The sequence below is a fragment of the Eurosta solidaginis genome, chromosome 2, assembly GCF_040869045.1.
Source record: "Eurosta solidaginis isolate ZX-2024a chromosome 2, ASM4086904v1, whole genome shotgun sequence".
NCBI classification, from domain to species: domain Eukaryota; kingdom Metazoa; phylum Arthropoda; class Insecta; order Diptera; family Tephritidae; genus Eurosta; species Eurosta solidaginis.
In genome coordinates, this window is record NC_090320.1 from 48,503,128 (window position 1) to 48,515,672 (window position 12,545).

General features: G+C 34.8%; 1 protein-coding gene across 2 annotated transcripts in view; it reads left to right on the forward strand.

Annotated features, from left to right (window-relative positions):
* The window catches only part of LOC137239687 (uncharacterized), a 568,632-nt gene extending 557,311 nt beyond the window's left edge, over positions 1–11,321 (forward strand). Inside the window, exon 4 of one of the 2 annotated variants that reach the window (XR_010949453.1) lies at positions 10,917–10,965. Coding sequence is in view for 1 of the 2 variants with exons in the window: in XM_067765259.1 (XP_067621360.1) it covers positions 10,917–11,015 (99 nt within the window). In the remaining variant the exon portion in view is untranslated. Of the gene's footprint in view, positions 1–10,916 lie in introns of both variants that reach the window. The other variant, XM_067765259.1, reaches the window with a different exon arrangement.
* Positions 11,322–12,545: the final 1,224 nt, after the last annotated feature.

Below are 12,545 nucleotides of genomic sequence, written 5' to 3' on the forward strand. Positions count from 1 at the left end.
TTAAGGATCGGTCACCATATTGGGGAAGCCTTGCATACAAGCCGCCGGCCAATTGCTTTATTATAGGAAGTTATGCGCGTTTCTATGTCTTTACCCCAAGTGCTGCCGGCAAGAAACTTGACAGTTTTTTGCGACTCTGGACTTGAGTTACAATTGCATGCTCGCCATAATGAAGATCCTGATCGAACTTCACTCCCAGTATTTTTGAATGTTAGACAGTCGGTAGCGTAATGCCATCGGCGTGGATGTTCAATATGGTTGACATTTGCTTTTGTGTGTGTTGTGAATAAGTTTGCCGACAATTTTATCGATAATAACGTTAGATTTCGCGAGGTGAAAACACTGGACGACGTTGTGAGATAGATTACTCTTGAAATAGTGTCGCAATCAGAAAGTATGTGTTAAATTCCAGCTTCATTTCTATCCACGCAGCAAGCACAGTCTTTAACTTTAGATAATTTGTATGTAGACACTTTAGAAAATTAGTGTAATCGCGACACAAGAAAATTTTTAGAAAACCCCACTAGTAATCGAGTCGGTAACGATGAGAGATCGATTGGAGAACTAAAATGTTTCTTAATTTAATAATTAGCTGTAATTTTGGTTGATTCTCTATTCGTTTTTTAGTATTAGAGATTCGAGAATAGGGGTAGGTCTAGTCCTCATCTAACTTCGATGTTTGTTGGGCATCTGTTTAAAAAGTGCATTCCAAAACATCAAATAATTCAAAACTATTCTCATGTATTCATCAACTCGAAACCCTAATTCTAATTAAAGACAATTAACATTGTTTTTACGCTTGACCTACTCTAATTGAAATGAAGTCTTTACTAAAAAACTTTGTTTCCGCTCAAATTTTCAATTCGGTTGTTGATTATACCAGGCTGTACTTGTACACCGGATATTTTAATGTTTAGATAACGGTTGGTTGTACAGGTTTAAAGAAAACGAGATAGACAAAGGATTCCATATATGTATATAAATCATCAGTATCGGAAAAAAAATTTGTTGAAGCCATTCCCTTCCGTTCGTCTTTCCCGTCCGTTTGTCCATCCGTTAACACGATAACTTGAGCAAATACTGAGATATCTTCACCAAATCCAGTATACCGGCATACCTGGACCCAGAATAGATTGGTATCGAAAATGAGCGAAATCAGACGATGGCCACGCCCACTTTTTTGTTATCGAAAATGGTAAAATATAGATAAATCAAAAACGAATACCGCTAAGCTAATGAAATTGGGTAGGTGGATTGGTTTTAGGACGCAAAACATTTGAAATATGGGCGTGGTACCACCCACATCTGGAAGAAGACAATTTGGAAGTTTAACAAGCCGTTAAGGATATGACGTTGAAATTCAGCAGAGACGCTGGCCAAATTGTATAGACTGAGTGAAGATAAAAAAATCGGTTACAGATCACACCCACTTTTTCTAAAGGCCTTACCTTAACAAAGTTTGCAATAACTCTAATATATGTAACTACATTTGACAGATATTCTCGCTCAGCAGTGGTACGGTTGAGCTATGAACAAAACTGAAACAAATTTTGAAAAGGGGCGCGACCTTTTTTAAACGATTTTATTTAGCTTGACTCTGTGTAGCGGCCGGCCGAACAGAATTTTGTTATTGAAATTTAAGTAACTTCCCGATAAGCTATAAGTTTGAAGATTGGAATATAATTCAGAACCAGATGACAATGCAAAAATAAGAAAAAACACCGATAGGTGACGCATGGATCGAAATATTAAAAAAAATCGTATTTGTGGTCCGATTTGGTTCATATTTGGAACAAATACTACATACTGTCCGATAGAAGGACATCAAAATACTTTGGAGTTCGAGGAGGGCAAGCATACGTGGCGCTGAGTGGAGTAAAATCTTTGGAAGGATTACGTATTGAGGATCGAGACCTAGGACCGCAGTCTTATAACAGTATAAACTACACAAAGTAGACAACAACAACGTTTCAAGTGCACAGCTGGATATGTAATGTTCAGTTTCACCCGAACTTAGACTTTCTTACTTGTTTTTATTAGACTTCTTGTCGGATCTACGTATGACGGGTTAAGCGCATTTCTTGTCATTATTTTGATTTTTATTATACTTTGCTTAACAATTTAAGTTTTTTAGTTTCCTTCTTGCATTGCTATTTGCTTTATTTACTTTTAACTTCACTTTGTAATTAAAGAGCAGTTTTGTAATGAGCTCATTGTATCTCAACGACCACCACCATCACTACTATCGAACCGCGACTTTACAATCATTCTTGTTCTCGAGCTATTTCAATCTTAACTAAGGCTTCATGTTTATTTTGAAATTTATTTTAATTTATGCGATCATTAACCGCTACTTTCATGCAAGTCTCAAGAGTTTAACGGTCTTTTGGGTTATTGAATTTGTTTTGCACTTTTTTATTTTTATACTCAGCTGAGCAGAGCTCACAGAGTATATTAATTTCGTTCGCATAACGGCAATCCGTAACGGCATAAACTAATCGAGATAGATGTAGACTTCTATACATCAGAATGATCTGGACGAAAAAAGAAATTCATTTAGCAATGTCCGTTCGTCCGCCTGTCCCTAAACAAGATAAATTGATTAAATTTCGAGGTATCTTAATTAAATTTGGTATGTAAATTCCTGGGCACTCATTTCAGATCTTTATTTAAAATGAACGAAATCGGACTATAACCACGCCCACTTTTTCGATATCGAAAATTTCAAAAAACGGAAACAGTGCGATAATTCATTACCAAAGACGGATAAAGCGATGAAACTTGGTAGGTGGAATTGACCTTATGACGCAGAATAGAAAATCAGTAAAATTTTGGAAAATGGGCGTGGCACCGCCCACTTTTAAAAGAAGGTAATTTAAAAGTTTTTCCAGCTGTAATTTGGCAGTCGTTGAAGTTATCATGATGAAATTTGGCAGGAACGTTACTCCTATAACTATATGTGTGCTAAATAAAAATTAGCAAAATCGGATGACGAACACGCTCACTTAAAAAAAAAAATATTAAAGGTCAAATTTTAACAAAAAATTTAAATATTTACAGTATATAAGTAAATTATGCCAACATTCAAGTCCAGTAATGATATGGTGCAACAAAATACAAAAATAAAAGAAAATTTCAAAATGGGCGTGGCTCCGCCCTTTTTCATTTAATTCGTCTAGAATACTTTTAATGCCATAAGTCGTAAAAAAATTTACCAATCCTTGTGAAATTTGGTAGGATTATAGATTTTATGACGATAATTGTTTGCTGTGAAAAGGGGCAAAATCGGTTGAAGCCACGCCCAGTTTTTATACACAGGCGACCGTCTGTCCTTCTGCTCGGCCGTTAACACGATAACTTGAGCAAAAATCGACATATCTTTACTAAACTTAGTTCACGTACTTACCTGAACTCACTTTATCTTGGTATTAAAAATGTGCGAAATCCGACTATGACCACGCCCACTTTTTCGATATCGCAAATTTCGAAAAATGGGGAAAACCCCATAATATATACCAAATACGAAAAAAGTGATGAGACATGGTGATTGGATTGGTTTTTTGACGCAAAATATAACTTTAGAAAAAACTTTGTTAAATGGGTGTGACAACTACCATATTAAGTAGACGAAAATGAAAAGTTCTGCCAGGGCGAAATCAAAAGCCCTTGGAATCATGACAGGAACACTGTTCGTGGTATTACATAAATAAATAAATTAGCGGTACCCGACAGATGATGTTCTGGGTCACCCTGGTCCACATTTTGGTCGATATCTTGAAAAGGCCTTCACATATAAACTAAGGGCCACTCCCATTTAAACCCCTCATTAATACCTTTAATTTGATACCCATATAGTACAAACACATTCTAGAGTCACCCCTGGTCCACTTTTATGGCGATATCTCGAAAAGGCGCCCACCTATAGAACAAAAGGTCCACTCCCTTTTAAAATACTCATTAACACCTTTAATTCGCCACCCATATCGTACAAACGCATTCTAGAGTCACCCCTGGTCCACCTTTATGGCGATATCTCGAAGAGGCATCCACCTATAGAATTAAGGCCCATTCCCTTTTAAAATACTCATTAACACATTTAATTCGCTACCCATATTGTACAAACACATTATAGAGTCACCCCTGGCCCACCTTTATGGCAATATCTCGAAAAGGCGTCCGCCTATAGAACTAAGGTCCACTCCCTTTTAAAATACTCATTAACACCTTTCATTTGATACCCATATCGTACGAACAAAATCTAGAGTCACCCCTGGTCCACCTTTATGGCGATATCTCGAAAAGGTGTCCACCTATAGAACTATGGCCCACTCCCTTTTAAAGTACTCTTTAATACCTTCCATTTGATACCCATGTCATACAAACACATTTCAGAGTTACCCTAGGTTCATTTTCCTACATGGTGAATTTCCCTTATTTTGTCTCCAAAGCTCTCACCTGAGTATGTAATGTTGGGTTACACCCGAACTTAGCCTTCCTTAATTGTTTGCTTTAGTTCTTTTTCAGTTGCGGGAGCAGATGCATGCTTGAGTCATAAACCTCAGCCTGGTTGAGGTCAAGATTTATGATAACAATTAAAAATTCCTAAAAAGGCGTGGTGTCATTTATTACTTATTTGTATGTACTTTAATTCGATTATTTTATATTTATTTAAGTATATTTGATTTTCTTTTTTTTTCAAATACGCCCACTTTTTTCAAGTCCATATTTTATATTTACTGCGATTATCGACTGCGTAAAATATTTATGTTTCTGTTAACATCTGGACAAACAACTTTCTATTTTGTTTTTGCGTGCAAATTATGAATGGGTTCATTGCAGAGCAACTACGGGTAGGTTTGCTTGAAAATACTTTCTTTATCATTATTTGACAGCACAGTGCCCAATCCATAAGAAGGGCTATCGCGTAAACTGCGCCAATTACCGCGCAATCAACCTGATATTAATCGCATATAAGCTTCTATCAAGCGTACTGTGTGAAAGACTGAAGCTCATAGTCAACAAACTGATTGGACCTTATTAGTGCAGCTTCCGAACTAGATCGACCTGATCATCACGATGCACCAGATCTTGTAGAAGACCAACTATAAGAGAATCGACATTTACCATATTTTTGTCGAGTTCAAAGTAGCCTTTGACAGCGGGTAAACGTGTGTCTTGTATGCTGCTATGTCTGAATTTAAGTTGCCTGCAAATCTAATAACGCTTTGTTGAGCAAAACCACCAGCTCCGTAGGGATTAAGAAGGACCTATCCGAGCCATTGAAACCAAACGAGGCCTCAGACAAGGCTGGAGAAGATAACTCTAGCACCAGAACTAAATCTTTTATAAGAGCGTATAGTTACTGGCGTATGCTGATGACATTGATATTATTGGCCTTAAAAAACGCGCCGTGAGTTTTACCTTGTTGTTGTTGTTGTAGCGATAAGGACACTCCCTGAAGGCCTTGGGGAGTGTTATCGATGTTGATGGTCCTTTGCCGTTCCGGTAACAAGCATCATAAAGGTACCAGCCCAACCATCTCGGGAACGAGATTCTATGCCCCCTAACCCGCTGGGGGTGAGTTTTGCCTTCTCGGGATTAGATAAAGAAGCAAAAAAATGGGTCTAGCAGTAAATGTTGACAAAACGAAGTCTTTGCTTCGTTCAGGAAAGAATCGGGGCATTCGCGCCTTGGCAACCACGGTACTGTTGACGAATATAAATTCAAGACTGTAAAGGATTTCGTCTATTTGGGAACCAGCATTAACAGCTAAAACAATGTCAGCGTAGAAATCAAAAACTCTTGCCAATAAGTGTCACTGGACTGAGTAGTCAATTGAAAAGTAAAGACATCTCTCGGTGAACAAAATTACGCTCTTCAAGTCGCTCATCATACCTGTGCTTACGTATGGCGAGGAATCGTGGACGGTATCGAGAGAGGATTAGATGTCTCATGGAGTGTTCGAGAAATTCTGCGGATGATTTATGGTCCTATCTGTGATGCTGACGACGAGTATCGAAGGATATAAAATTATGAGCTCTATCAGCGTTACGCAGCTATGACGCTAGTGCAGCGAATAAAAAGCCAAATGGTTGGCGGGCTAGGTCATTTTATGCGAATGGACGAACATGCTCAGTTGACACCGCAGCTTGAAAGCATAGGAAGAAGGAGACTTCGACTCAGTTGGAAGAGGCAGGTGAAGGAAGACTTTACCTGCATTGGTACTCCTAATTGGCATCAGTTATCGCGAAACAGAGATAGCTGACGTGACTTGTTACGAAACGGCTAAAATCGCTTAGACGGTTAAGCGCCAATTAATGATGACTAGTATCGCCTGTGGTCGAAATTCGACCAACTCTTATTTTTTTCAACTCAGTCTATGCATCCAGTGTTGGGGGTAGTGAAATAATGCGTTAATAGTTAAGCAGTGAGCGGAAATATAGCAAACTGGTCTAACTTACTTAAATTTTTCATTAAGACATTGTAATTTTTATTGTATTTTCTTAAATTTTCTACAAAATTTTCAAATGTAATTATAACCTTTTGGTATGGAGCTCCTTAAACAAAAATATAAAAAATATGTAAAATCAAAAGAAATTGACATAGAATTAAGGTGAAATTACTTGACATTAAATTGAACAATAGGTTTTTCCACACCACCCGGGAGGTCCCCGTTGGGGCGCTACCGAAGTTAGTTTTGTGTGCTCGGTTCCCCAGTAGGCCTATATCTCCCATATACATACATATATCGCCCATTTACTTCAATAGTGTCATAATTCAAAAACACGAACTTTTAGTTAAAAACGAAGAAATGTGCTTAAGGAATTTAGCCTATTTCACACCACCCGTTAGGTATGCAATTAGCGCTTTACCGAGTTTAATTTTGTATAAATACATATGTAGTATGTACATTAGTGTGACACAAAACGAAAATTTCGAATAGAATAGAGGATACCTTCATAAAAAATAAAAATATAAAAAAATTATGTAATGAGAAAGAAGGCAGAGTTTACTAAAAAAAATTTAAATGAAAGAAAAAAAATAAAGTACTTAAAGTGCGAAAAAATTAAGTGATGTGAATAAACAGTTCCATATAAAAACGCAATAAGTGCACTTGGACCTTTTTCCGGGTTTTAATGTTATCATTGTGGAAATATGAAGATTCTAATATTCGGATATTTAATGTTGGGATTCCCATTGAGATCTATGTACGTAATTAATTTGTATTAGATTTGTAAACATTTATATTCATGAAATGGAGATGAATATATATGACCATATCTACCATAAAATATCGTCTGTGAACGATATAATACTAAGATATAGCAAAGCAGAATAAATTATAAAAAAATAAAAAGAAACAAAAACATTGAAATTATTCACGCAAACATATTTACTAAAATACAATTGATTTCATAATTTTAAGCGACATAAACAAATTAGGATTATGGGATCTAAGCATCCGATTAATGGGCATATAATCAAACAAAGTTAGCCTAATAATAAATATATATAGTGGGTAATATACTGCCTATGCAATATTTCGACCTAAAATCGAAAACGTTTTTGGGTCGTGTTTTTCGTTTAATATACAACGTGAAATTTTCTGATTCAATCAAGTTGCATTTAAATAATAATAAACTAAGTTGAAATAAAAGATAATATAATAAAATAAAATAAGAAATATCAAAATAAATTAGCATAAAAGGCAATATACAAATTTTAATGTAATATATTTGTAGCAAATTTATTTATTTTTTGTTCACTATAAGACGTGCTATATCTAAAATGAGCATAAAATCTGGAAATGCAAAAAAAATTTGGGTCAAATTTGCAATTAATTGTTATAAATAAATAAATTTAGTGAGTTTGAACAAAAGTTGACTCATTATTTCTGATTTCATTTTTTTTAAAGCACCTAAAATGAAAAACAAAGAATCTGTTAAATAAAGACCTATGCTTTTACGTGTAAGTAAAATTTGTCCAAAAAAATAGGCCGGTTAAGTTATTACTTCTCTTTAAAGTTTTTTTGTGCGCTAACAATTATTTTAGTACAATTTTTTAAAGATTTTGGTACAAACCAATATAGGTAATTGGAAACAATGGGAAACAATATTTTATTTCAACAGAAAATGAGCGAAGCAGTAGTTCTCTCACCGTTTGGCGTGTACAAATATATACATATGTAGAGATGAAACATTTGAGCAACGGAACAATTGAGAATTTGGAGCTATGTACTCAGGGGGGTTTGTGAATATAATGCGTCCTACAGATGGAAATTTCGATAGTTGCACAGATTTTCGAATTTACAAAAAACTTTTTCTATTAATTATAAACAAATAGAGTAATATTTGCTAACAAAAATAGGCCTATGCACTGCGGCTGATCAATACGAATCGATTCATATAACTTTTATATGATTTTACGTATGCTAAGTATGCGAAACAGCCTGTCAATTAATTGTATGGAAATTTTGTTAGCGTATTAATATATAGATGGTGGGTAATATATTGCCTATGCAATATTTCGACCTAAAATCGAAAACGTTTTTGTGTCGTTTTTTTTCGTTTAACATACAACGTGAAATTTTCCGATTCAATCAAGTTGCATTTAAATAATAATAAACTAAGTTGAAATAAAGGATAATATAATAAAATAAAATACGAAATATCAAAATAAATTAGCATAAAAGACAATATACGAATTTTAATGTAATATCTTTGTAGCAAATTCAATATACAACGCGATAAAAGATAATATAATAAAATAAAATAAGAAATATCAAAATAAATTGGCATAAAAGACAATATACAAATTTTAGTGTAATATCTTTGTAGCAAATTTATTTATTTTTTGTTCACTATAAGACGTGCTATATCTAAAATGAGCATAAAATCTGGAAATGCAAAAAAAATTTGGGTCAAATTTGCAATTAATTGTTATAAATAAATAAATTTAGTGAGTTTGAACAAAAGTTGACTCATTATTTCTGATTTCATTTTTTTTTAAAGCACCTAAAATGAAAAACAAAGAATCTGTTAAATAAAGACCTATGCTTTTACGTGTAAGTAAAATTTGTCCAAAAAAATAGGCCGGTTAAGTTATTACTTCTCTTTAAAGTTTTTTGTGTGCACACAATTATTTTGGTACAATTTTTTAAAGATTTTGGTACAAACCAATATAGGTAATTGGAAACAATGGTAAACAATATTTTATTTCAACAGAAAATGAGCGAAGCAGTAGTTCTCTCACCGTTTGGCGTGTACAAATATATACATATGTAGAGATGAAACATTTGAGCAACGGAACAATTGAGAATTTGGAGCTATGTACTCAGGGGGGTTTGTGAACATAATGCGTCCTACAGATGGCAATTTCGATAGTTGCACAGATTTTCGAATTTACAGAAAACGTTTTCTATTAATTATAAACAAATAGAGTAATATTTGTTAACAAAAATAGGCCTATGCACTGCGGCTGATCAATACGAATCGATTCATATAACTTTTATATGATTTTACGTATGCTAAGTATGCGAAACAGCCTGTCAATTGATTGTTAGCGTATTAATATATAGATGACACCACAGTGACGCCTTAAAACAATAACTTATTTTTAATTTATTAACAACTCCACTCCAATTTGACTGTCAATGTTTGATATATAAACTCTACAGTAGCGGACCTAACAATCTTCTTCTAGCTATCGACTTCCAATGAGCCGTAATTGCGAGGAGCTAGTGTCGATATTATGTTTGGTGTGCGTATTAATATATAGATGACACCACAGTGACGCCTTAAAACAATAACTTATTTTTAATTTATTAACAACTCCACTCCAATTTGACTGTCAATGTTTCATATATAAACTCTACAGTAGCGGACCTAACAATCTTCTTCTAGCTATCGACTTCCAATGAGCCGTAATTGCGAGGAGCTAGTGTCGATATTATGTTTGGCGTGGCAATCAAGAGAAAAGTTCTTCGAAAGATTTAAGGACCTCTACGCGTTGGCGATGGTGAGTACCGAAGAAGATTTAATGGAGAGCTGTACGCTGGAAGGACCAGGTGGAAAAAGTTTTAAACTTCCTTATTATGACCAATTGGCCCCAGTTGGCAGAAAGAAGAAGCGGCTGGCGCGCCTTGTTGTACGGCCATAAACGTTTAAACGGTTAAGCGCTAATTAATTAAGTAATTGGCAACCGGTTTAAAGCGATATAGTTTATGTCTCATCCTAAATATCTTTAGATTAATATCACTCCTAAACCCAATTTCCAGTTTTGTAAATATTTCCATATTTTAAGAAACGAGTGAGCTACTTACCATCGTTCCTCTTTAAAAAAAAACTTTAAAACTGAAATTTATCTGATCAGGCCTTTCGAATTGCATGTTTTATTAAATTGAATGATCTAGGTTAAGGATTATGAATTTATAGGTCTTCTAAAAAAATTTTTTTTAACGTTGATATTAGATAAAAATTGCAAAGTTTACAAACGGCGATGGTTACTAGGACATGTTTCTGAATTTCACTTCTTCATCAGCTAGCTTCTCGGGAGCTGAGTGTTGAACTCGAATCTCCAACATTCATACTAGTGTAAAGACAGATGCCTTTAACCACAGCCATATGAATGCCCCGCTGCTCGCTTTGCAATTGGTATCTAAGGGTTGTCTTTTTGTTGCTATTCCTTTTATTCACCATTTAGGTACATACTAATTCTATATGCTTTCTAATCCTAATTGTGTGGAATATATATAGGCGCGCTCTAAGAGCTTAGTAATTTTTCTCTAATATCAATAACAAAAACAATTGTATAAAACAATATGAACATGACTCGCTAATTAAATACAGAATTTTATTTAACTTTAACAACAACGAAGAAACAAATGTTTAAACCTTTAACTTTTCTTTTACTTGCAGGTTACTCTGGACAGAAGTACTTCAAGGATGTGTGCAGTTTATGTGTCTGATGAGCGCGAAATCGATGGCGATGGAATTAAAGTTCCCCCATCCCGATAGCAATAACCAGATGGACAACCTCGGGCGCTGATGGATTACCTGCTTTTCAAATGCGATTGCGAGGAGTTGATCGGGCATATACATCAACTTCTATGCAAAGTATGGCCGAACGGGTGCATGCCTGACAATTGAAATCTAAGTGTTCTTTGCCTAGTGCACAAGAAAGGGAATCCTGCAAACTGAGCTAACTATCGCGACATCAGCCTTCTTAATATATCCTATAGTCCTGTCAAGCGTATTGTGCGAAAGATTGAAGCCCAACGTGTATCAGCTAATTGAACACAATTAGTGCGGCCATCGAACAAAGTTTCACTAATATCAAATTGTAATTTATATTAATTTTTAACAAGTTGAGTTAATATTTATATTGTATTTTTAGTTGAAAATAAATTAAAGGTCAATTATATATAAACGTAAATTTACCTAGTGATTAAGTATTAATTGATTTAGTCTATCTAATGTGAATTGAATAAAACAAAAAATTCAAATATTAAAAAATTATTTTTCTTAATTTTGAAAGGTTTTTTATTTCATCAAAAAGCCGATTGAGTTTCATCCATAACAGCTTTTACAGTAGCCTGCTAAGTAAGCTGGTTTAATTAAGGCCATCAAGTAAGCTATGGTCTAGACCTCGATTATTGTACAGTTGTGTCATAACCTATTTTGATAGGCAGCAGTTCACAATCAAGCTAAGGAAACACTAAGTGGCACTACACTACAGGGCAAAATATTCTTTGGATGCATTCTTTTGGAGCAAGAAAGACCTAGCGGCAGCAGCATTACGTGACGCGGCAATGATCATGAAATAGACAAAAAAGGTCGCGCCGCTGTCGCTACATATAGCGTCGCTACGTGCGTGCACTATCTTCGCTTTTGCTTTCTAGCTTGAGTTTTTTTAACAGGAGCTCAGAAGTTGAGAGAAATATCCATCGAATTAATGAATTAACTAAACAACAAAAAAAAGTGATCGTAAAAAGATCGACGACAGTGGAAGAGCATAATTTTTGCATTGCTCCTAAAAGTATGCTGCAAAATCATGTGGCGCTATTTCAAATTTCGTATTTCCTCCGAGCGCTTTGCTAATGTGTGCGTTCGAAAATTACTGGAAATGGTATATCTCATTTAATTCCGTTGTCGTCGATCTTTATATTCTGAGCACCTATTCACATTGCCCATCTATCTATACCATACCTTTAAGATATATCGAGACAGTTCAATAACCTAGGTAAACAAAAAGCTACCGATTAATACTACATATTGCGCATTTGAACAGGCTCTCAGAATATATAGAGCGACGACAACGGAAGTAAATGATTTTTATATTGCCTCTAAACGTATGCTACAAAATTATGTGGCGCTGTCTTAAATAAGGCATTTCCCCTTTATGATTATACAGTGTGCAGGTAAGTGGAATATAATATAATATAATATAACCCAATAGCAGGCTAGCAAAAAATATATATTTTAGAATTGTAATTTCTATAGAACGAGAGGCGACCCCATTAAAAAAGAGGTAAAAAACCAAATTTG